The following is a 27,464-nucleotide window of genomic DNA, read 5'->3' as shown; positions in this document are numbered from 1 at the left end:
GGGAATGATTTGTACCAAATACAATGCTCTTCGTTTTAGAGATGTTCAGGACCAGTTTATTACTGGCCACAAACTGACTGCAACTCCTTGGTAAGGATTTCGTTGACTTCATTAGCTGTGATTGCTGACATGTATATGGTTGAATCATCAGCATACATGGACACACAGGCTTTGTGTAATGCCAGTGGCATGTCATTGGTAAAAATATAAAAAAAGTAGAGGGCCTAGAGAACTTCCCTGCAGTACACCACACCCTACATGTTTGACATTAGAGAAGCTTCCATTAAAGAAAACTCTTTGAGTTCTATTAGATAGATAGCTCAGAATCCACGATATGGCAGAATTTGAAAAGCCATAACACATACGTTTTCTCAACAACAGGTTATGGTCAATAATATCATAGGCTGCACTGAAATCTAACAGTACAGCTCCCACAATCTTCTTATTATCAAATTATTTCAACCAATCATCAGTCGTTTGTGTCTGTGCAGTACATGTTGAGTGCCCTTCTCTATAAGCATGCTTAAAGTCAGTTAATTTGTTTACAGAGAAATAGCATTGTATTTGGTCAAACACCAAGAGCTGGCAGCAAGTTGATTGGTCTGCTGTTAGAACCAGTAAAGGCCTTTTTACCACTCTTGGGTAGCGGAATGACTTTGGCTTCCCTCCAGGCTTGAGGACAAACACCTTCCTCTAGACTCAGATTAAAGATATGACAGATAGGAGTGGCTATAGAGTCAGTTACCATCCTCAATAGCCTTCCATCTAAGTTGTCAATGCCAGGAGGTTTGTCATTATTGATCGATAACAATTTTTCCACCTGTCCCACACTAACTTTGCAAAATTCAAACTTACAATGTTTTTCTTTCATTATTTGTTTTGTATGCATGAATACGATGGCTCACTGTTCGTTGTTTGCATTTCCTGCTTAAGTTTGCCCACTTTGCCAATTAAGTAATCTTTAAAATACTTGGCAACATCAAATGGTTTTGTGATCTGATTCGATGAAAGATGGAATTGAATGTCTTTCTGCCCATAATTTCATTTTAAATATGTCAACGTTTTTTTCCATCATTCTTTATATCATTGATCATGGCTTCATAATACAGTTTCTTCTTCTTTTTGTTAAGTTTAGTCACATAATTTCTCCATTTGCAGTAAGTCAGCCAGCCAGATGTGCAGCCAGACTTATTAGCCACTCCTTTTGCCCCATCTCTTTCAACCATACAGTTTTTAAATTCCTCACCAATCCATGGAGCCATAAGAGTTCTAACAGTCAGTTTCTTAACAGGTGCATGTTTATCAATAATTGGAAGCAATTTCATAAATTCATCAAGTGCAGTGTCTGGATGCTCCTTATTAATCACATCAGACCAACAAATATGTTTTACATTATCCACATAAGAGTCACATCAAAAACGTTTGTATGATTTCTTATACACTATTTTAGGTCCAGCTGTTGGAACCTTGGTTCCCCTAGATATAGCCACTATATTGTGATCACTGCATCCAATGGGTACGGTTACAACATAATATTTCTACACGTGGATAACCAATGTGAGAGCTTCCCATCCATCCCTTCAACTGTGAAGTTGACTATAAAGTCACCTAGGCACTATGCATACAGTGGGGCAAAAAAGTATTTAGTCAGCCACCAATTGTGCAAGTTCTCCCACTTAAAAGGATGAGAGAGGCCTGTAATTTTCATCATAGGTACATGTCAACTATGACAGACAAAATGAGGAAAAAAAATCCAGAAAATCACATTGTAGGATTTTTTATGAATTTATTTGCAAATTATGGTGGAAAATAAGTATTTGGTCAATAACAAAAGTTTCTCAATACTTTGTTATATACCCCTTGTTGGCAATGACACAGGTCAAACGTTTTCTGTAAGTCTTCACAAGGTTTTCACACACTGTTGCTGGTATTTTGGCCCATTCCTCCATGCAGATCTCCTCTAGAGCAGTGATGTTTTGGGGCTGTCGCTGGGCAACACGGACTTTCAACTCCCTCCAAATATTTTCTATGGGGTTGAGATCTGGAGACTGGCTAGGCCACTCCAGGACCTTGAAATGCTTCTTACGAAGCCACTCCTTCGTTGCCCGGGGTGTGTGTTTGGGATCATTGTCATGCTAAAAGACCCAGCCACGTTTAATCTTCAATGCCCTTGCTGATGGAAGGAGGTTTTCACTCAAAATCTCACGATACATGGCCCCATTCATTCTTTCCTTTACACGGATCAGTCGTCCTGGTCCCTTTGCAGAAAAACAGCCCCAAAGCATGAAGTTTCCACCCCCATGCTTCACAGTAGGTATGGTGTTCTTTGGATGCAACTCAGCATTCTTTGTCCTCCAAACACGATGAGTTGAGTTTTTACCAAAAAGTTATATTTTGGTTTCATCTGACCATATGACATTCTCCCAATCCTCTTCTGGATCATCCAAATGCACTCTAGCAAACTTCAGACGGTCCTGGACATGTACTGGCTTAAGCAGGGGGACACGTCTGGCAATGCAGGATTTGAGTCCCTGGTGGAGTAGTGTGTTACTGATGTTAGGCTTTGTTACTTTGGTCCCAGCTCTCTGCAGGTCATTCACTAGGTCCCCCCCGTGTGGTTCTGGGATTTTTGCTCACCGTTCTTGTGATCATTTTGACCCCACGGGGTGAGATCTTGCGTGGAGCCCCAGATTGAGGGAGATTATCAGTGGTCTTGTATGTCTTCCATTTCCTAATAATTGCTCCCACAGTTGATTTCTTCAAACCAAGCTGCTTACCTATTGCAGATTCAGTCTTCCCAGCCTGGTGCAGGTCTACAATTTTGTTTCTGTTGTCCTTTGACAGCTCTTTGGTCTTGACCATAGTGGAGTTTGGAGTGTGACTGTTTGAGGTTGTGGACAGGTGTCTTTTATACTGATAACAAGTTCAAACAGGTGCCATTAATACAGGTAACGAGTGGAGGACAGAGGAGCCTCTTAAAGAAGAAGTTACAGGTCTGTGAGAGCCAGAAATCTTGCTTGTTTGTAGGTGACCAAATACTTATTTTCCACCATAATTTGCAAATAAATTCATTAAAAATCCTACAATGTGATTTTCTGGATTTTTTTTTTCTCAATTTGTCTGTCATAGTTGACGTGTACATATGATGAAAATGACAGGCCTCTCTCATCTTTTTAAGTGGGAGAACTTGCACAATTGGTGGCTGACTAAATACTTTTTTTCCCCACTGTACATAACAGGCCTTCCAATCCATTGTCTAGGGGGGTATTTACGAGGCATGTCTGGAGTCCCTGGGAGGGTGCAGAGCTGCAGCAGGAGGGACCAGACTCCTCTGGAAGAGAGTGATAGGAGGGGCTCTGTTGATCACAAGCTGTAAATCTCACCTCCTATCTATTCTGCTGCCCTGGCGCTTTTCACGCACACCACCAGACTCAATTACTCCAGCGGCACTTGCTAGGCGCCCCGCTCATATTTATCGACCCACACAGGAGCTACCACTGGACACCAGGACCTACTCTGGGGTTGTGGTTAAAGTGCTCTCTCTTTTTATCTTGCTCTCTCTCTCTGTATATCTTTCTCCCGCTCGGTCTCTTTCTCTCTCGCTCTCTCCCTTGCTATGAGCACCATTACTCTTGATGGTTCCCTACATTCCCCCTCATTCATATTCATGGAAGAAGGCCCACTTCAAACTGCATTAGAAAATTCAAAGTCAGCTTGATTTACACTGAACAAAAATATAAACGCAACGTGTAAAATGTTGGTCCCATGTTTCATGAGCTGAAATAAAAAATCCCAGAAGATTTCCATACACACAAAAAGCTTATTTCTCTCAAAGTTGTGCACAAATTTGTTTACATCCCTGTTAGTGAGCATTTCTCTTTTGCCAAGATAATCCATCCACCATCCACAATACCACAGATGTCTTAAGTTTTGAAGAAGCTTGCAATTGGCATGCTGACTGCAGGAATGTCCACCAGAGCTGTTGCCAGAGAATTGAATGTTCATTTCTCTACTATAAGTTGCCTCCAATGTCTTTTTAGACAATTTCGCAGTACATCCAACCGGCCTCACAACCGCAGACCACGTGTAACCTCGCTGGCCCATGACCTCCACATCCGGCTTCTTCACCTGCAGGATCGTCTGAGGGGGGCTGGGGGGAGTGCTGAGGAGTATTTATTTCTGTAATAAAGCCCTTTTGTGGGGAAAGACTCATTCTGCTTGGCTGGGTCTGGCTCCCCAGTGGGTGGGCCTGGCTCCCAAGTGGGTGGGCCTATGCCCTCCCAGGCCCCTCCATGGCTGCACCCCTGCCCAGTCATGTGAAATCCATAGATTAGGGCCTAATTTATTTATTTCAATTGACTGATTTCCTTATATGAACTGAAACTCAGTAAACTCTTTGAAATTTTTGCATGTTACATTTATATTTTTGTTCAGTATACAGTGAGGGAAAAATGTATTTGATCCCCTGCTGATTTTGTACGTTTGCCCACTGACAAAGAAATTATCAGTCTATAATTTTAATGGTAGGTATATTTGAACAGTGAGAGACAGAATAACAACAAAAACATCCAGAAAAACGTATGTCAAAAATGTTATAAATTAATTTGCATTTTAATGAGGGAAATAAATATTTGACCCCCTCTCAATCAGAAAGATTTCTGGCTCCCAGGTGTCTTTTATACAGGTAATGAGCTGAGATTAGGAGCACACTCTTAAAGGGAGTGCTCCTAATCTCAGCTTGTTACCTGTATAAAAGACACCTGTCCACAGAAGCAATCAATCAATCAGATTCCAAACTCTCCACCATGGCCAATACCAAAGAGCTCTCCAATGATGTCAGGGACAAGATTGTAGACCTACACAAGGCTGGAATGGGCTACAAGACCATCGCCAAGCAGCTTGGTGAGAAGGTGACAACAGTTGGTGCGATTATTCGCAAATGGAAGAAACACAAAATAACTGTCAATCTCCCTCGGCCTGGGGCTCCATGCAAGATCTCACCTCGTGGAGTTGCAATGATCATGAGAATGGTGAGGAATCAGTCCAGAACTACACGGGAGGATCTTGTCAATGATCTCAAGGCAGCTGGGACCATAGTCACCAAGAAAACAATTGGTAACACACTACACCGTGAAGGACTGAAATCCTGCAGCGCCTGCAAGGTCCCCCTGCTCAAGAAAGCACATATACAGGCCTGTCTGAAGTTTGCCAATGAACATCTGAATGATTCAGAGGAGAACTGGGTGAAAGTGTTGTGGTCATATGAGACCAAAATTGAGCTCTTTGGCATCAACTCAACTCGCCGTGTTTGGAGGAGGAGGAATGCTGCCTATGACCCCAAGAACACCATCCCCACCGTCAAACATGGAGGTGGAAACATTATGCTTTGGGGGTGTTTTTCTGCTAAGGGGACAGGACAACTTCACTGCATCAAAGGGACGATGGACGGGGCCATGTACCGTCAAATCTTGGGTGAGAACCTCCTTCTCTCAGCCAGGGCATTGAAAATGGGTCGTGGATGGGTATTCCAGCATGACAATGACCCAAAACACACAGCCAAGGCAACAAAGGAATGGCTCAAGAAGAAGCACATTAAGGTCCTGGAGTGGCCTAGCCAGTCTCCAGACCTTAATCCCATAGAAAATATGTGGAGGGAGCTGAAGGTCCGAGTTGCCAAACGTCAGCCTCGAAACCTTAATGACTTGGAGAAGATCTGCAAAGAGGAGTGGGACAAAATCCCTCCTGAGATGTGTGCAAACCTGGTGGCCAACTACAAGAAACGTCTGACCTCTGATTGCCAACAAGGGTTTTGCCACCAAGTACTAAGTCATGTTTTGCAGAGGGGTCAAATACATATTTCCCTCATTAAAATGCAAATCAATTCATAACATTTTTGAAATTTTTCTGGATTTTTTTGTTGTCATTCTGTCTCTCACTGTTCAAATAAACCTACCACTAAATTATAGACTGATCATGTCTTTGTCAGTGGGCAAACATACAAAATCAGCAGGGGATCAAATACTTCTTTTCCCTACTGTACATCCAAATCCATATTCAAGTCAAGTGTTTATATTTGTACCCTGTCCTAGAAAACACTCAAAGTGAAATCCGTGACATATTTGAAATTAAATAATTAAAGTTGCACATCTGGTGAGGAGTTGCCTGTCAGGTGATGCACACTGGGAGTTTCAAAACAAGCCGAGGTCAACAAATCAGAACAGTTTAAACATATTTCATCAAGTGTTGGGTTGTGATGTGAATAAGTAGAAAATTGTATGTTCTAAAGGCTTTCCAATAGGTCATTGACTGGTCATTAACTTTCATAGGATTGTAAAAATTTGGAGAATAAATCTGGGTGGAGTGATTGTACCATGATCAATAAACGATAAAGTTCAGCGTACCTTGAGTTCAGAAACCTTCAACGTTGTTCTTTCAGTGGACTGTGAGTAAGATGAGGTGTGGTCGTGCATAAGACTCTCAGGTTGTCTCTCTCTCTGCTCACAGTAAACCAACACAGGTGCTGGTTTAGAAAGGCAGTCGAGGCATGCTGCCACACTAGAGTGTGTGAGTGGATTAGATATTTCAAGGTTTGAGGAGAAGGAGACAGATGAACTGAAGTGCTTTAACTTGAAACATGATTCTACATCCCTCTCCCCAGCACACACACGCACACCTTTCATCACAATTGAAGTCCTGGTTGGACTCAAGACAACTCAAACTTCAAAGGCCATCCCATCGGTTTGTGTTGGTTATGATGTTTACCATGGATTACATGACTCATGTCACCATACGCCCTCTCATAGGTTCACAGCACAGAGTAAGGATAACACAGACATGCCTCTTTCTCAATGTCTGTCATATAACAGACTAGGGGAAGAAAAACCGTCTGGTTTCCATCGCTCTCTTCCTACAGAGATAATCAACTCCTTTCATAAGGCCTTTGGTCTTTGGTTTTTATCTCACATTTTTTCCAAAACTCATCTATCAACCACTTTCTATCTGGGGAAATACATTTGAATTCAAATCACTTTTTGACAGCATCCCTTTATATTTAAACAAAACTTTCCAAACATGTTTGCCCATGGAAGAAGTGGTCAGAAAGTGACTTTTTGGATCTGAATGCCAAAACATTCAGGAGATAAAAGTGCTCAAAGTTGACCCATTTTGCATACCCCACCATACCATGAGACATCCATGTCTTCATCACTGGAAAAGATAAACGGTTGAGTTTGATATCATTTAAAAGCTTACAAACAAACAGTGTTGTCAAACTATTTTATTATTTATTGAAAAAAAGTTGATCTAAAAATGCATCAACTCCGATTGTTTTAATATTCGCATATGGTGTAGCTGGTACACCATTTAAATGTAAATTAAATTTAAATGTAAACTTTAATTACTACGACAAATTTAAACATATATTCCCATTCAAGTAAATATTCTCTGACGGGTGGACTTCCAACCATCTTTGTGGTACCATTTGAAAGTTGACATTTAAATTGTATTCACATTTTAGTACATTTATCAGCCAAAACATGACACCCACCTTGTATTCAAGAGCATGCTGTGTCTCAACCAATAGCGGCACAACACAAAAACCTTAGATGATATAAAATAGGGTGTAAACTACAACATATGTCAATATGAAGAAAAAAATTATCTGATTTTACACATTCTTTGATAATTGACATTTAAAAAGGTGAAACAAATCACATAATTTTTATTTTTTTAAATTCCCCCCAGAAATTATAAAATAGTTTGACAACCCTGTCTGTAAGCTTTTAAATTATATCAATCCCAAACATTGATCTTTTCCACTGATGAAGGCATGGCTGTCTAATGGTTTTAAAAAAAATGTATGCAATCACTAACTGTAAGTCGCTCTGGATAAGAGCGTCTGCTAAATGACTAAAATGTAAAATGTATGGTGGGGTATGCAAAATGGATCAACTTTGACCACCTTTATCTCTTGAATGTTTTGGCATTCAGGTCCAAAATGTCACTTTCTGAGCATTTCTACAATAAGCAAATATGTATGGAAGGTTTCAGTCAAATCAAAAGGGGTGCTGTCAAAAAGTGATTTAATTCAAATTGATTTACTCATCTAACATTTGCTGTGAGTCATAAGCTGTCAAGGCATAAAGCAATTCAATTTTACCCGGAATACTTTTATAGCTCATGCACCAATCTTAATTAACAGGGTAATAACAATGATGACCTGGAGGAATGCATGCCAAGTAAGTCAACATACATTTCTTAATGTTTTTTGACACAATTAGCGATTGAATTACGTGTCAACTCTAAACACCATACAGCCTTGAAAGAGAAGTAGTTATAACACGTTGTGAATGTCATTATCCATCCAATGTTTTCAAACCAACAAAAACAACACTGTGCTGCCACTAATCGGCTGAAATCTATATGGTTGAAGACTTGCTATTATGTTCTTCAATAGAGAGCAGGAAACAATGAGCAACCTAGCAGGTGGTATCACAGACATTCTTTGAGTTTCACTTTAATTATTAATTGAAATGCAGTTGAAGGGAACAGACAACAAAGAGCCGTGGAGGAATATCTTGCCAGAAAGGGAGAAGGGGGGAAAAGGGGGAGGGGGAGTTCATGCATTAGAAATGTACCCCACAATCGAAGTTGCCTGCGTTATTTATGAGCTAAAATAAACACCCAGCCCAGCCAGGATCGGAGCTTTGTCTGTCTGCTGTGGAATGCAATAGCAGTTCACACTTAATACTTCACGACTGAAGTTTCACCCATAACAGCCATCCAACCAACCACTGACATCCCACTCACTACTATATTTCTGAAACATGCATACCAACACAACACTCAAAGCGGCAACAAAGCTGATTTGACTCATTCTGTTCTGGTCCTTTGGTACGGTTGTTACATTACGCCACCAGCCAACCAGCCAGACAAGAGATGGATATTACAGTGGCCGGTAACGTGAGCCTCACTTATCACTTTTCTCAGGGCTCGGTTGACACGTCATGACAAATAGACTCAACAGGATGTCTCAATCAGACGGGGTCAGATGGGTTAAAAACATGTCCAGTTGTCCTTTCACTGTGCTGCGGTGCCTCTGTGACTGTGGGCCCTATGGCTGTCCCCCTCTCTGTCCCACGCCACTCTGCTTAACGTCCCATCTGATTTACTGTACTCTAGTCTCTCCCCCATACCAGTGATGATGGGAACCACCACATCATCCTGCATGATGATGGACAGATGAAAGCGTAGACTGGGAGAACGAGCTAATGCACTTTCCCAGCGTCACTGTGTCATTTGTTTAGGTTTTGTTCGCAATGCAAGATTTCAAGTTGTGATAATCAGATCATATTTTCCACAGAGTAGAAGAGAGAGAAAATTATATTTCTGTTATGGGCAATGTAGTCAGTGGTGAATTGGGGAGATAGCGGGCGATTAAATGCATTTAGGCTTCGCTAACATGCTCCTGCTGGACCCGTAGATGTTACGCGGTGGAATTGTGTCTGGACGGGGACTCAAGGAATTACAAATGAAATGTGGAGGATTTGGAGTCAGGAGACTTCAGACCACTCTCCCTATCTAGGTCAGAAACATCTGCAACATGACAAGTCTTCAGAGGGAGTGAGACTGACCTGATAACATTCCACTGCCATTTCCTGTTGATCGAGGTTAGAGAAACAAATCCACTATCCCACTCAACCAGCCCCCACTAACCTCTACTAACATTCACTTAACGGTAGTGTTCTTCCTCATATGATCTGTATCATCTCTACCAATGAGAATATATTGAGGAACACAAAAGCCAGAATATCAATATTCAGAGCATGGGATGTTTTATCCAGAGGGCCAGGTCAAAGGTCACTGGATTTACACTGCTGCGTGTTTGTAGGGATCAAGCTTAGGACAGAATGGTTGATTTCTCGATTACAGAGAAATTTGGAGCCTTTGGAAATCCTAGCTGTGTAAATTACTCCTCTGCTGACATACTGACATTTTACATTACATTTTAGTCATTTAGCAGACGCTCTTATCCAGAGCGACTTACAGTTAGTGAATACACATATATATATATATATATATATATATATATATATATTATTTTTTTTATACTGGCCCCCCGTGGGAATCGAACCCACAACCCTGGCGTTGCAAACGCCATGCTCTATCAACTGAGCTACATCCCTGCCGGCCATTCCCTCCCCTACCCTGGACAACGCTGGGCCAATTGTGCGCCGCCCATGAGTCTCCCGGTCGCGGCCGGCTGCGACAGAGCCTGGATTCAAACCAGGATCTCTAGTGGCACAGTTAGCACTGCGATGCAGTGCCTTAGACCACTGCGCCACTCAGTGACCAGTGACTGGGCTGACCAGTGACCACACTAACTATCAGAGCATTACTATGGACTTCATCATACCAGGGACGCCCCAATGAATGTCACAGAAGATCTGTGCAGTTTCATTTTATGATTTGGCGATCTCGAACATGACGTGATTGATTCAATTACAAATATCCATTGTAAAAAACACCCTCCTGTTGATGACTTTCTATAACAAACTAACAATCCAACCTTTCCTTCAAATCACATTTTATTTGCCACATGCGCCGAATACATTACAGTGAAATGCTTACTTACAAGCCCTTAACCAACAATGCAGTTAAGAAAATAAAAAGTGTTCAGTAAAAAATAGATAAGTAAAAAAATAAAATAATAATAATAATAATTAAAGAGCAGCAGTAAAATAAAATAACAGTAGGGAGGCTATATACAGGGGGTACCGGTACAGAGTCAATGTGCGGGGGCACCGGTTAGTCGAGGTGTGCGGGGGCACCGGTTAGTCGAGGTGTGCGGGGGCACCGGTTGTGCCGGGTTACCGGTTAGTCGAGGTGTGCGGGGGCACCGGTTGTGCGGGGGCACCGGTTAGTCGAGGTGTGCGGGGGCACCGGTTAGTCGAGGTGTGCGGGGGCACCGGTTAGTCGAGGTAATTCAGTGATAATTCTACTCTAAGAGCTCTAAAAGTAGGGATGACAACATCAGGAGAGGAGAGGACTAAGCTATGGGCTGAGCTTGTGGGTGCTGATAAGCCACGCGGTCAATAGAAAACAGCACAGCGCTCCTCGTCCGCAGAATGGGAATAAACAACATGCAGATTGTCCTGGCGTGACAGGTCATTATTGCTTGAAAAGGATTTGACAAGCAGTTGTGATTACAATGATCCTCCTAGAAAAGCAATAAAAAATTAATAAAACGCCTGACATTTGACAAGGAGATGTGTCAAACCATTGTAGCTGTATAAGCTTCTTTCTGTTTAACAGTTTATTTGGGGCATTTGAAGATGCTTTCTGCACATTAACCTCAATGACATACCCAAATCTAACTGCCTGTAGCTCAGGACCTGAAGCAAGGATATGCATATTCTTGATACCATTTGAAAGGAAACACTTTGAAGTTTGTGGAAATGTGAAATTAATGTAGGAGAATATAACACATTAGATCTGGTAAAAGATAATACAAACAAAAAAACATGCGTTTTCACTAGATGGCAGCAGTGTGTGTGCAAAGTTTCAGATTGATCCAGTGAAGCATTGCAAATACTGGACTATTTTGTATCAAGTCTGCCCAAATGTGCCGAATTGGTCAATTGATACATTTTCAAGTACATAACTATAGAGAACATACAAAAATGATATGGTAATACAAAATGTAAGTTTACACACTCCCAGGAATGTCATACATGATGGATCATTAGCTGATACACTAACTTTCACACATCTAGATGGCCGGGCGGGGTGGGTGTGGAGCCAGAGACAGCAGGGGTTCAAACTGTAGAACCCAGTTCCCACATTTGAATATAAAAATGGGATTTTATCAAACAAAACTATGCTACATTTTATCTCTGGGACCGTTAGGATGACAAATCAGAGCAAGATTACTGAATGTAAGTACATTATTTACCTTCAGAGGTGAATGTATCAAACCAGTTGCCGTGATAAGTCTGTTGTGCACTCTCCTCAAACAATAGCATGGTATTTTTTCACTGTAATAGCTACTGTAAATTGGACAGTGCAGTTAGATTAACATGAATTTTAGTTTTCTGCCCATATAAGACATGTCTGTATCCTGGAAAGTTTGCTGTTATTTACAACAGTCATGGTAATCACATTAGCACACGTTAGCTCAACCGTCCCATATACGGGACACCGTATATGGGACGGTTGAGCTAACGTGAGGTTAAAAACATCAGTTGATGCATGGTTGAACAGTAAGCGCTCCAAATAGCTTCTTGAAATGACAAACAAATATCTGTTTATATTAGTGACTCACATTTCCAAGAGATGCCTTAGAGGAGACACCCATGGTAATGCAACTTTTTCCTTCAGCTATTCACTATTGAGTCCTCACCTCCTCAGAAGCACAGGAATGTTCCGAAGGGAACTATCACCACCAGAGAAAGTCTAGGGGCTGTAACCTCAGTGAGGAGAGAATGCTCGTCTCCAGCGTTGATGGTCTGGTGCTGCTGTGGGGGTTCTCTCCCTACCACCCACATTGTGAATAATGAGCTCCACAGATAGCAGGCAATGGAGCAACCCCCCTCAGTCAATGAAACTTAACAGCCATGTCCAGATCCTTCCTGCTAGGACTGACCAGCCTTGCTTCACACTCCTCCTCCTCCGCCACACACACAAACAGGCCTCAGACTCAAACACCATTCAAATATAAAAGTACAGGGCGGAGAGTGGAAGGAATAAACAGTAAGAGATGTGCACACTGTTCTCAAAAACTACCACCACTGTCCAATGAGAAAAATAAGCGGTGTGAAGGAATACCAGTGATAATAATTGTATGTACAGTGCATTACTTTTTCCACTTTTGGTTTTATTAATTTATTGCCCGCCTGTGTAACTACTAAACTGCGTGCTGACTGTACACTGTACTGCATGATTGTAGCGGGTTTACTAACGCGTTAGTTCTAGTAGCTATGTTAACTATGACGTTAGCTAATATGGTGACAACGATGTAGGCTGTGTGTAACGGTTAGCGGTTATGATATGAAGGTTTGGCTTGGAAAGGTTTTTTGGCCTGGTCACAGACAGCTGATGTGTTGTGCACTGAAGTCAACAGGTGAAGGGAAAAGGTGAGAGGAGGAGAGCGTGTAGATATGAGAAGGAATTATACAAATGAGCAGATCATGCTGTTTGTATGTGGCTGCTATGAATGTGAACTGTTTGCGTGTGACCGGGGTGTATTCATTCCACCAATTCTATTGAAATATATTTCTTAAACAGAAGCAAACAGAATGAAACGGGGATAAACATACCTGAATTTGTCCAATAGAAACTCTCGTTTTCAACTGTTGGACTAATGATTACACCCTAGATCAGCTAGATGCAGGCAAGAGTGTGCAAGGCTGTATAGAATGTGTCACTGTCTGGAATGACAGTCATCCAACATGCTTTAATAGAAATATGGCAATGCTCATTAAAAAAATAATCTTAAAAACGGCACCGACCGCCACCGCAGCACACACTTGACAGTAATTTCCCCAAAAGGTGCTTTGAAGTGCGTCCAAGCAGACAAAGTCCCAGCCATGCCACGACCATAAACCATCCACACAGCACCTACTTTAGATCTTTTCACTGCGCCTCCAAAATATATAGTGCCTGTCGCCAAATTACCTTAGTAAATTGCCATGACACACTTTTCAAGTTTGTAGCCAATGAGGAATGCTATATTTTCCCAGAGCACATGCCATTATTTTGTTTTTTTAATGACAATTAATGCAGATTGAGGACCGAGCCAACGCTACCAATTCAATTTCATTAGACTGATTGACCTAGAAAAACACTACTGTTGGGGAAGCCGGATTTTTAAAAATTGCCGTGAGAAAACTAGTGGGTAAGAAAGGGGGGTGATGGCTTGCTTTGAAAGGCACTTTTGAATGAGAGACATACATAGCTCTCTAGTTCTTGCTATTCAAGCAAACTGCACTCAGGCATTCTTCCCAAAATGTAAATGTTCGGTTGAGACACGTGTTGTCCAATAGAATAAACAGTTGTTTGTTCTTAATGCAGGGATATCTAGCTCTATGGGTATGAGGGGTAAGCAGAGTCAAAAGAGACACCTGGAGCATTTCAGTTCCATGAAGGACATGCACGACTCATTGACATTAAAAAGCTGTCCTTCAGACAATGTTGCTTTACAAAGCTTCTCTCTTGGCAAGCTCTGAAAACCTTGGTGGGTTGGTGATGTGGCTAGGCCGGGAAAACAGAGAGTGGAGAAGTCGTCAGTTCACTGCTGAGGGATGTTAGACTAAAGATTAATGGATTACATTTGTTCATCTTAGTGATGGGCTGAGCGTTCTAGTTCACTGAGAAATCCACCTCCCCGGTCAACAAGTGTGCATGACATTACATCTTCATTTCTAAGCATGATTTTCTTCTTAATCAAAAATATACTTTGGTCATACACCAAATAGAAAAACTGGATATTGGAGAAATTGGTTGAAAACTGGATATATTCCAACATCTCTCCAGACAAGTGTAACCGAGCGTGGCACACGTTTGGTTAATGAAGTGCATTGATTATTTGCAAACTGGCGTTTAGCTGTCTCAAGTCAATCCTAGCATTTGATTTGGAGTCTGGATCACACCCTTCGGGAAATCAGCCCCGTTAATGTCAGCCATACTCTGCATGTGGAAAGCTTTTTGGCTCACACACACACACACACACACACACACACACACAAGGAGCAGGAAAAGAGAGAACACCCTGTTGTTTGGAAACTTTCGATGAGTACCTTATTCAAATCTCTCAAGTGGGACGCTATCAAAGCAGAGTAGACCAAATGACAATAGCTCATACAAATGCTGCCTGCACTCCAAATCGGTCCTCCTGGCGTCCCTTAGCTGAATAGGGGCTGGCCTGGTGTTATGGCATGCTAATGACTCCCCACCACCGCCACCTCTCCCGGCGAGCGGGCAGGGGGGTTAATCACCATGACAATGGGGGCTGCTGGGAGATGGGAGGCAATGGGAGCTGAATACGAGAAGGACGGGAGGACTTTCCCCCGTCTCAGATGAAAACTGGGAGGCTTTGATTTCCTAAACCGCTGACAGATGGAGAGTCACAGCATCTTTGTCTAAATAATTAACCAGTCTTTACCACACATTGTCCCCACTATGGACTTGGATGGATGGATAGAACGCAGGTCCAGGGAGGGGGAGGATGACTTTTTAGCCACAGCTTTTGTCCGTCTGTTTGACTGTGAGCTGTTCATGAAGTGAGGAGAAGCTAATCAGAGTCTGTAGAGCCATCCAGACAGAGGCACTGTACGACATGGGCCCATTTGGAGTGATTGTTTGAGCTGACACAATGGCCCCTGTGCTTTGAGAGGCTCAGAGAGAGAGACTCTGTAATCACTCCACTCAATTATGTCGATGTGAAGTGTGTGTGCATGTATGCTCCTCTAACAAGACCAAACTTTAGGGTTCTAGTCCTGGTTTGAATATCTGAACTCTTATTTGCTCAGTTCTAAAATAAACCAGAGGGATACATGTCTCTCATCAACAGATTGGAGTTCCGTATTATGATGGTGAACTTTGAATATTACTTTGTAAGTTGCTACATCATGTTCACACTCCAATAAATCATGTCTGAAAGTACAGGCTAAACAAGTGCAAACTGCTAACTGATATGTAACATGCACGCACGTGTGCACGCACGCACGCACGCACACACACACACACACACACAGAGGGTAAATGAGTGCAAAGTCACATGCTTGTCAAGAGAACAAGATGTCCATGAAAGAATCTCTGGCATTTTCAGAGTTTCAGCCATGTAGTCGGTTGATTATGAAAACAGTATGCTGTGCTTGGACTTGCAGCCAGCAAAAGCCTTTTCAAACATAAAACTCATGATGAATGACAAGGGAATGGTTTGTGCCAAGAACCGATGTTGGCCATCACCATGGAAAGGAGAGAAACAAGTTTAGCTGCATTATAGTGAAAACAATGAAGGCTCTCCTTTAAAAGAAAAAATATCTCTCCTTTAAAACACACAGACAAGCTCATTAGGAATCACCTCAAAACATAATAATAATTAAATAATAATAATAAATAAAGTTAATATTTCTGGAGCCCAGAAATATTAACTTTGCATTTACATTTTAGTCATTTAGCAGATCCTACTTATAAGTACGTATAAATGTCGTACTGTACAGTATAATGTACTGATACTATGCATATGATCACACACACAAATAAATACAGTGCCTCTTCAGACCCCATTACTTTTTCCACCTTGGTACGTTACAGCCTTATTCTAAAATGGATAAAATATTAATTTTTTCCCCTCAATCTACACACAATAACCCATAATAACAAAGCAAAAACAGGTTTAGACATTTTTGCTAAGTTATAAAAAACAAAATGTTCGATCGGGTTCAAGTCCGGGCTCTGGTTGGGCCACTCAAGGACATTCAGTGACTTGTCCCAAGGCTGTGTGCTTAGGGTCGTTGTCCTGTTGGAAGGTGAACCTTCTCCCCAATCTGAGGTCCTGAGTGCTCTGGAGCAGGTTTTCGTAAAAGATCTCTCTGTACTTTGCTCCGTTCATCTTTCCCCTCGATCCTGACTAGTCTTCCAGTCTCTGCCGCTGAAAAACATCCCCACAACATGATGCTGCCACCACCACCATGCTTCACTGTAGGATGGTGCCAGGTTTCCTCCAGACGTGACGCTTAGCATTTAGGCCAAAGACTTCAATCTTGGTTTCATCAGACCAGAGAATCTTGTTTCTCATGGTCTGAGAGTCTTTAGGTGCCTTTTGGCAAACTCGCTGTCATGTGCCTTTTACTGAGGAGTGGCTTCCGTCTGGCCACTCTACCATAAAGGCCTGATTGGTGGAGTGCTGCAGAGATGGTTGTCTTTCTGGATGGTTCTCCCATCTCCACAGAGGAACTCTAGAGCTCTGTCAGAGTGACCATCAGATTCTTGATCACCTCCCTGACCAAGGCCCTTCTCTCCCAATTGGTCAGTTTGGCCGGGCGGCCAGCTGTAGGAAGAGTCTTGGTTGTTCCAAACTTCTTCCATTTAAGAATGATGGAGGCCACTGTGTTCTTGGGGACCTTCAATGCTTCAGAAATGTTTTGGTACCCTTCCTCAGATCTGTGCCTCGACACAATCCTGTCTCGGAGCTCTACGGACAATTCCTTTGACCTCATGGATTGGTTTTTGCTCTGACATGCACTGTCAACTGTGGGACCTTATATAGACAGGTGTGTGCATTTCCAAATAATGTCCAATCAATTGAATGTACCACAGGTGGACTCCAATCAAGTTGTAGAAACATTTCAAGGATGATCAATGGAAACAGGATGCACCTGAGCTCAATTTAGAGTCTCATAGTAAAGGGTCTGAATACTTATGTAAATAAGGTATTTCTGTTTTTAATACATTTGCAAAAAATTCTAAAAACCTGTTTTTGCTTTGTCTTTATGGGGTATTGTGTGAAGATTGCTGAAGATTTATATATTTGTAATATATTTTAGATTAAGGCTGTAACGTAACAAAATGTGGAAAAAGTCAAGGGGTCTGAATACTTTCCGAAGGCACTGTATGATTTATAATAAAAACTCAATATAACAGTGTAAGAAACACAAACATTGACTCAGGAGAGTAATTGTTTTCTCTACCTGTGCTGCATGCTAAATGAACAAGAAATACAGGTTAGTACAGACAAGGATGAGATCCAATTTGTCATCGCCTCCCGTAAGCTATTCAGACAAAGTTTTTATAATGCAAAGGAAAACATGGGAGAGATGAAAAACAAACAGAGACACGCTTTCGTGAAAGAGAAAACTGTAAGCATCTGTAGAAGTGTGAATGACAACACTCGGCTTGACTATTTACTTCCTGGATGGAATTCAGCCCTCGGACTATGACATCATCAGGACAACGCGTAGGCTGGTTGCTGCTGTCCTGGTTTATGTGAACAGAAGGGTCTTTGACAGAGAGAAAGTATCAGTTACTGTCCCAAATGGCACCCTATTTACAGTAAAGTACCCTAATCTTGGCCAAGGTCACATAGGAACAAGCCAAAAGGTGGTCCACTATATAGTGAATAGGGTTCATCGTTGCCCCGTGTCTTTGATCCCCACTGTCATGTCATCATCATCATCCTACCTCCTGGTTGTCCTCCCAGAATGCCCTGGGCTGAGTCTATCAGTCTACTGTCTGCTCAGTGGGCTCAGCACCACAGTGAGGGGCTTGTCAACAGCTCCCAGAGAAGCTGAGAGGACGTGTCAGCACCATCCTTTCAGAGGACCTATCAACACCAACTTTGTATCAACTGTCTTCGGGACAGGGCACGAAAACCAAACAACACCTTCAGGAAACGCTGGATAAAATGGCCTACTGTAATTCTAATGAACAACAGGGATTTAGTGGTGTCAAAGAAGGGTGGTGGAATCTCAATAACCCTAGAACAACTTGACTGATGAAAAGGTGAACAGCGTTCATGTAACTGCTATCATAGTTTCAAATTGTTCACCTAAAACTTCTATAAAGTTAGTCAGGTATCTCAAACTTGTTTTGTAAGTTTATTGTTATTTCATTTAAAGCACATGCTGTCAATACTTGTTACATACCTTTGAGCACTGTTTGTGATTCTGACACCAAACCAAGGATCCATTATTCTGTAATGAAAATAGAGAGCAGATTATGAGTTACAATTTTCAATTCAATCATGATCAATGAAATGCTAAACACAAAGGAATTCAGTCCAGTACAGTAGCTATTCATTCGATAATTAATAAGAACATCTGAAAAACAGAACAAAATGCTCAGAATCAGTTTCACCACAAAGCAAAAAAACGTTCCCATTTCTTTATTAGAAGGCAATTACCATTGGAAACGTATTTTTTAAAAACTAATTTGAGAGTCTTTGAATTTAGTAATACACCCCTACGTGTAACCTAAGGAAGCAAGGTCGGTGCGGGGCGGGGGCAGATCTCTGGTCAGTTTCAGTGTCATTCAGCAGAGCACTGTGACCTCAACTCTTATCAGCCTGTGTTTGATCTCACAACAGACATCCCAGAGGTCACTCACACAGGAACTGATGTCAGCACCCTAGTGTAGACTGCAGACACCTCCAATACCCCCTAATTGCTGTGGAAGTGCCACCTTCTGGATTCCATGAAGCCAAACATTTGGTCCTAATTATGCCGGCTAAAAACAGAGTGTCTCCCTGTCATCTTGAGAAGTTCCAATGGGCTAAATTCCTGGCTCAAGTGGCCATTTCCTGAGCTCTAAAGAACCACAAGGCTATTCTCTCCAATTATGGTTTCACTTGGACATTAAATGTAAGATAAATGATCGCCCAGACAAATTGACCATTTGATTAACGTGCTAGTGGGGGGCAATTCCACAATAACAGAATGATGCTGAGACTCCAAAAACCAATGATTTTTGTTTGACATACATTTTAAAGTGAAAAATCTGAGAGTCTCAGCATCATTCTGTTACCATGGAATTGCCCTGAGCTAAAATGGTGCTATGGTTCTAGGTATGAAGGCTTGGGTGCATGTGTTTTGTGTTTCATTGATTCACTCAAATCCCCATTGAAGTTTGTCTGCCATTATGAATAGTTGGGAAATTCCAAATGTAGAGAAAGGAAACCTTCTCAATAAAGGCAATGAGTCTGAATTTCCATTAGCTGACGTATGTTACAAATGAAAGGTCACCGTTAGACATGAATCAGTGCTTTATTCCTTACAATAAGACACCGCACCAGGAATGACTGACTAGCCAAACTTTAAGGGTCTGTGAACCAGAAAGTCTGCATAAGTTCAATGTCAAGTTCAAAGTCTTCTCAAACAATGTAATCCAGTGGAAATTCCCAGTGAGACCTCGGGAAAGAACTTCTCATTAAAGGCTTTAATTTGCCATCCAGTACCAGTGAGTGTTGTGTGTTCGGTGTCAAGGATAATGGTCAGACAGTTTCAAAGACATTCATGGTGCATCGGGAAGTCTAGAGCAGAGACTTAAGGGCAATTCCATGGTAACAGAGTGACGCTGATTTTTCACTTTAAAATGTATGTCAAACAAAAACCAATGATTGCAAAGTTAAGCAAACCATATAACTATGCTAAACAATTTCCACTGATTTCCATTTGACAAAAACACATTTACTTGAAGAACAGTGCAGATAGAAAGTTTGGTAACTAAATAAAACTGAGGGAGATTTTACCATAATTCTGTTACCAAATTTGCATCTGCACAGTTTTTCCAGTAAATGTTTTTATTTATTTATTTTGTATTTTTTTTTATGTGTAAAAAGTAGTTATTGTTCATCGTGGAATTGCCCAAATGCTAATTGTAATAACAACATCATAAAGATATCCATGTTACTAATGAATAGGATGCAAGAGGGACGAATCTTCTCATATAATTTTACCAAACAAAGACCAAATTAATAGACGGAAATGTAGGCGACAAAGACCTATAGCTTACATTTCATAGTCAGCCCTGCCAGCTTGGAACAGGAAAACTTGAAGAATGCACCTTTAAAGCAGGCTGCAGCAGGGAATGAAACCTTTTCTTCTGTAGTACTGTATGGACTGTATTTTGATTTAAATGTTGTGCTATATAACATTATGAATGATTTGACTAGTTTTTACATGTGTAATACAAATCTAATGGCACTAAATATACCAAAAAAGATAAATCAAACATGTCAAAATCTATCAGTGCCACTGACTCTGTAAATAAAACCCTGGCATTTACACTGCGGGCAATCACTCAAGATAATTTATACAGATTGTCATGATTCCAGCCTGCTCCTAAATCACAGACCCTGTTTTTGACACCTTTTCTTGCCCATCCGTCAGTGGCGACAGACAGAGATCTGTGGAGGGGCTAATTTTGCTCAGTGACAGCATCCCTGCAGCACTGGTGGGGCTCAGTGGGATGTTGCCCCAGCTGTCCAAGCCTGACCCCAGCATGTCATGGACTTCATCCCAACAACTCAGTGGCATTCCTCAGCAGTTTCAATATTATGCAGTGCTGTCGAGGGACTGTCAAAGACTCCGATCAATGAATGCTTTCCAGATCCGGACATTCACTAAAATGACTTTGTGTGTGCACTGTGTGTCTGAAAGTGGAGGTGAACTCACAGCTTTCTCTGTGTCACCGGTGAAGTCATGTAAACACAGATTCACCCCAGAGATGTATTCTGGCTTGTGCCAGCTGAGAAGGCAGAGCAGGTGACCAGGGGCATGTTGTATTTCTAGACATCTGAGGAACATGGACAAAAAGCCTGCTCTGCCTTTGAGGACAGCATTCCTTCTTTTGAAAACAGCTTTTCATTTTGTTTCCCATTCATCGCTTTGATTTTTGGTGCCATCTCTGTTCAGTGTTCACTTTCTACATCAATTTTTTTCTGAAACAACTATCGTGTAGCTGTAGGCCTACATTATATCATGCAGTGCTGATGAGCGATGAATGTCCAGCTCATTTAAGTTTTCAGCACAGAAATTACAATATGCCTCCTTATACATCAATGACATTGGTAAAAGCCCTGACAAACATCTATTTGGATCAAAACATTTTCAACCAATAAAACATATGTGTAGCGCATCTAGGTGTGCAGACCATATTATTTTATCTTATGGATTTTTAAATGGTCAAGCACCCCATGCAAAGTAAAGTGTTTGATTTCATAGGCAAATGGAACCCCAGGCAGAGACAGCTCAAAGAGCTAGCAACCTCCTTATATGTCCATCAACAACCCAGAAGCCTCTCTGGACCAAAATAACTAAGCAACCCTTCAGGTCATTTCACCTATTGACTACTCAAATAAAAGCCCTTCAGATCTAAGTCCATAGCTGTGTGCTCTGAGCAAATAAATCAGTGAATTGACAGCCAGGGATTGTGACAGTGAGGTACCTCAGTCATGTTCTTCAGCATCAAGGTTAATATGAAAGTTCATGTTGTATGAAATTGAAATGGTGAAGGTGTTGAGGCTGTATCCCGTTAGGAATGTGGAATGTTTGTCTGAGGAGGCACTTGAGGGTGTAGCAGGCAGTAGCACTCACTGGTAGCTGAGATTTACAGACATGACTGTCATGGTTTAAAAGCTTTTACAGAGAGGTGAGGCCAAGCTACATAGACCCCTATTCATCCCCTGTCTTCATTAATGAAAAAGTCCACACATGAGACGAGCAGTGGCTGTGGTTTGATTCCACCCCAACTTATTTAATATCAAAAGGGAAAAACAAGGGGATACGGAAAAACTACTTTCCTATGTTTTTCTTTCCTTCGCTATGAACACAGGTCTCACAAGTGTAATACTTTAACTTTCAGCACCACCGCTCACTGGGTATGAAAGACAGAATTTAAAATGTTATATTTTTATGACTTAAAATGTAATAACAAGACCACATGGACACACCTTGTTTTTTGGCTTCATGGGTCCTCACATAAATAATCCACTACAAGACTGATGCTTTCAGAATGCATTAGTGAACAGAGGCCCCAGTTCACTCCTAATATTTTTAAATGTCCAGTGACCATATTTATAACTGGGTGTTCCCCTTTCTCTGTCTATTGTACCAGGGTGACAAGTCCCCCATATACGAAGTAAAATTTCAATAAATACATCTGTATTTGGAAGTACTTCTACATTTATAAATCCTAAATGGCCATAAATCCAAAGACCAAAAGGTCACGCCTTTTTCCAACTCTGTATCTGCACAGTCTGTTCCTGCTGAGCTCAGTAACTCATTATTACTGACAATTATTCCTTGGATCCTGATTTGGCCAAGTTCAAGGGAGGACTTGTGTGGGAGTTTACAGCTTCAACTGCTAAAATGTTTTATTTCAATATGCAAAAAGGTATGTATAACTTCTACAAAAGACAATATAAAAAACTGATTTGCTAATTGTTTCTGGCTGCTATAAAAGTTATAAAACACTTTGTCTGTTGTACAATACACAACAATGAGGCTACTTTATATATTTGCTCTAATGTGAACAATCTGATATAGGAACAGTGCCTATAGAAAGTCTACACCCCCTTGAACTTTTTTCACATTTTGCTGCCTTAAAATGTAATCTAAAAAGGGATTACATTCGATTTGTTTTCATACAGATCTACATAACCTACTTCACATTTTCTAAGTGAAAGAAAGTTATAGAACATTTTCCTAATTAAGAAAATAAAACTGAAATATCATAATTGGATAAGTCTCCACCCCCCTGAATTAATACTTGGTGGAAGCACCTTTGGCAGCCATTACAGCTGTGAATCATTTTTATTAAGATTCTACCAACTTTGCTAAACTCTTAGAGAAACATATATCCATTATTTTTGTAAAAATTGCTCAAGCTCAGTCAATTTGGTTGGGGATCATTGATGGACAGCGATATTTAAACCTGGTCTCTGATTTTCTAGCAAATTTAAGTCAGGACTGAGACTAGACCACTCAGGAACACTCAACACCTATTTGAAAGCCATTCTGGTGTAACCGGTGTGAAATGGCTAGCTAGTTAGCAGTGCGCACTAGTAGCGTTTCAATCGGTGACGTCACTCGCTCTGAGACCTTGAAGTAGTTGTTTCCCTTGCTCTGCAAGGGCCGCAGCTTGTGGAGCGATGGGTAACGGTGCTTTGAGGGTGACTGTTGTCGATGTGTGCAGAGGGTCCCTGGTTCAAGCCCAGGTAGGGGCGAGGAGAGGGACGGAAGCAACACTATTACACTGGTGTTTCTTTGGCATTGAAATTTGTGTAATTGTCTCCCTGAAAAATAAAACTCTATCCCAGGTTAGGTTTTCAGAAGACTGGGCTTTGCTCCTTTCATATTTATTTTGATCATGACAAACTCCCTAGTCCCTGACAATGACAAGCATACCCATATCATGTTGTTGCCACCACAAAACTTTAAAATAGAGAGGGTTTCACTCTGTGTTGTGTTATATTGGATTTGACCCAACCTTGTAGTTTTGAATTTAGGCCAAAAAGTTAATTTATTTGCTGTGTTGTCTTGCAGTATTACTTAACAGCCAGCAAACAGAAGGGATGATTTGGAGTGGATTTTTTAACACAGGCTTCTTTCTTCTCCCTTTGTCATACAGACCAGTCATGTGGAGTGAATGCAATGTTGTTGACCCCTTTTTTATTTCCAAGTACTGTGGTGGCAGCATCATGTTAGGGGTATGCTTGTCACTGGCAGGGACTGGGGAGTTTGTTAGGATCAAATGAAATATCAAAGGAGCAAATCCCATGTAAAAAGCTGGAGGAAAACCCACCTCAGTCTTCTGAAAACCTAACCCTGGGATAGGGTTTTCTTTTTCTGCGGGAGGATTAAACAAATTTCTATGCAAAATGCACCAGAATTGCATTCCAAGAGGTGTTCCTGAGCGGTCAAGTCTCAGTCTGGACTTAAATCTGCTTAAAAAAAACCCATCAGAAACAAGGTTTAAATATCATTGTTCATCAATGATCCCCATACAAATTTACTGAGCCTGAGCAATTTTGACAAAAAAGATGGATATATGTTGCTCTAAGAGTTGTGCAAAGTTAGCAGAATCTTAATAAAAATTATTCACAGCTGTAATGGCTGACAAAGGTGCTTCCACCAAGTATTAACTCATGGGGGTGGAGACTTATCCAATTATGATATTTCAGGGGAGGGGTTTCTTAAATTTGGAACATTTTTGAAAAATGTTCTTTCACTTTGAAAATGTGGTTTAGGTTGTGTAGATCTGGAGAGAAAAAATGAAGGCAGCAAAGTTCAAGGGAGTGTAGACTTTCTATAGGCATATTGCTGAAAGGGTCTATTTCCATGAAACTGGAAACGTTGTGTGTCTTGGAGTCCTTATACAGTATTAAAATGACACCTAAGCATGAATGCTTTCTGAGTTGAATTCAGAGGTCTGCAGTCTCAATCATGTTAGAGGAGGGAGGCAAGTCCCCCGCCTAGCTGGGCCTGCTCTGTAATAAGATCTGTCAGAGGAAGCAGATCCACCTGTAGGTCGCAGCACATTGAGCGCTGACTGGGCAGGCTCCAGTGTTGTGGCAACAGTACATTAGAGCTTAACACATTTAGCCAAAGTGGGCCTCCGCGTTTAGCAGGAAGGTGACCTCACTAGGGATAGCATCAGTGGGCCAGTGTCCCCTCTACGAGGTGTGATGCTGGCATTTGGTGGCAAGGGTAAGGGCCATGGGCTGGAGGAGGGGGAGGCATGTTTTTCCAGCTGACCAGACCTCCCATTTCCACATGAAAGATCCTGCTGAGAACACAATGCATTTGACAGTCCTCACAGAGTATCAACAACAATTGGCTTCTATTATTGGAGCTCCAAGCATGCTCAACCAGCCCCTTATCACTGAGCAAAAATGCACCTCTCTTTTATAAACACGTCCTCCTCATTTCCTGCCCTCGGAACACAACAGAGGTCGAATACAACTACTGGGGCTCTTCAGTCAATTATCAGACAATTAACCCTTTATAATTGTAGGGGAGTTAATCAATTTCACCTCAATCTCTCAGACTTTTCAGTCGAATAGTGATTGATTAAAGGCCTTCGTATTAAGAGCATGGGCAGTGTTGAGAAGTTGTTGAAACTATCTTCAAATTCATTTCTGTGAACTTTACTAGACTAAATGGTCTAATAAATAATCTGACATAAAATATATAAATGCTTCCTAACATAAAACCAACTAATTTCAAAGAGAAGACAGGAGAGGGAGACAAAGCACTCAATTGATCCATGATAGTTAATAACAGTTGACGAGCTCTCCCAACGTTGATACCAAAACATACAGCAATTAATAAAATAGAATAGAGAGTAAAAGCTCCAACTTCATCCTGCAAATGTACTTAAGTAAAAACAAAAAGACAGTTGGGGGAAGAGATGGAACTTTTCACTGGGTCCTGGGAAAGAATTATTATTATTATTATTATTATTATAAGAACAGTGTGTCTAGTGGAGGGTGAAAAACAACTTCTGACACCACATACCAAATCACCCAGAGGATAAGGCTAATTCCACAGCAAGTCACTTACTTCTTTCAACTCAAATTGTAGAAGAGCATCAAAACATGCTTGGTGGTCATCATCAGTATGCATCATCATATTGTGATCTATTTTCTGGTTTATTGTGACTGCTAATTGTGAGGTAAGTGAATTGAATATGTGGGGTGAAAAATAAAACAGCCCCATTTCGATAGAGGACTACAAACAAATCAGATCAAACATCTAACCACAACTTTCTTAAAAAGCCTCAAAATCAAGAGCAGCCCTCATATGTCTTACTATGGAGAATTAGTGAACCAGTTTATTGACAAAAAGGGCTTCACATGCACAAAATAGCAAGGCTAGAATGTCCTTCCATTATAATAATATGTGCCCACAATACAGTATGTCCACAATATTGATCAAATTTGCAGCAGTGGAAAGCAAAACCAAAAGACTCCTAGTCCTATAGGGTCATCAGCTGCCACCGTTTTAGTCACTCTGGGTGACACTTTTCAGTGAGACAAGTGAAGTCCCACAAAACTATCAGTAGGCTATGTCATAGAAGAGGCCAAATCGTTTACATTGACATTTCAGTACCACTTAAATTATGCCTTGTTTCATTTGTAATGTGACAGACTCATTCATGTTCAATAGCCTATTCATCAACTCACACATATGGGGTGTGTGGTGTAACACCAAGAACACACACACACACACACACACACACACACACACACACACACACACACACACACACACACACACACACACACACACACACACACACACACAAATCAATGAAAAATTATTAAAAACATTCAACAAAACATATATTTTTATTATGAGGAGGACACATAATGCGTAAAAGTTGGACAGACTGTGCGCAACACGCTCCTACCTGGGAGTGCTTGAAAAAAGCGGAGATGCGAGTGATATGCAGGCTGAGACATCTCGAGGCGCATCTTGCTCGGTAAATGCTGCCAGTGAAGAACGAGTCATCCTGCCTGGTCCTCGCAGTAATGGTTCCATGGGTCGACAACACTATAATCCATAGACACAGGGTCACACATACAATTACGCTCCTGGGCAACATTGTCCGACGGCGGGTGCTGCTTTTTATCCGTTCACTGATCGGGCTACACTGTGTGTTGACTCCGCTGGAGAAAGAAACTTCAATTATACACTGGGGAGGAGTCAGAACCGCGTGCGCTCTGTGATTGGTGGATACCGTGGTGATTGGAGAATACTGCGAGTGCCTTGTAGCAGGTAGAGGTTATGGACTCACGATCAAGGATTTTGAAATGATGAACTAAATTTGAGTAGATTGTTTGAAAGAGTTTGTGCTGAGCTCAGTTGGTAGAGCATGGCGTTTGCAACGCCAGGGTTGTGGGTTCGATTCCCACGGGGGGGCAGTATGAAAATGTATGCACTCACTAACTGTAAGTCGCTCTG

The 27,464-nt window shown here is 41.4% G+C and overlaps 1 protein-coding gene across 2 annotated transcripts in view; it reads right to left on the bottom strand.

Annotated features, from left to right (window-relative positions):
- Window positions 1-27,163, bottom strand: part of LOC121571664 (anosmin-1) — a 64,732-nt gene extending 37,569 nt beyond the window's left edge. For both annotated transcript variants that reach the window (XM_041883258.1, XM_041883259.1), the window contains exons 1-2: window positions 26,911-27,163; window positions 18,645-18,692 (exon numbers count right to left, since the gene is read on the bottom strand). In XM_041883258.1, the coding sequence (XP_041739192.1) occupies window positions 18,645-18,692; window positions 26,911-27,105 (243 nt within the window). In that variant the 5' untranslated portion in view covers window positions 27,106-27,163. The remainder of the gene's footprint in view (window positions 1-18,644; window positions 18,693-26,910) is intronic.
- Window positions 27,164-27,464: the final 301 nt, after the last annotated feature.

Source organism: Coregonus clupeaformis, chromosome 40 (genome assembly GCF_020615455.1).
Source record: "Coregonus clupeaformis isolate EN_2021a chromosome 40, ASM2061545v1, whole genome shotgun sequence".
In the NCBI taxonomy this organism is placed as follows: domain Eukaryota; kingdom Metazoa; phylum Chordata; class Actinopteri; order Salmoniformes; family Salmonidae; genus Coregonus; species Coregonus clupeaformis.
This window is presented reverse-complemented; position numbering and strand designations above follow the sequence as displayed.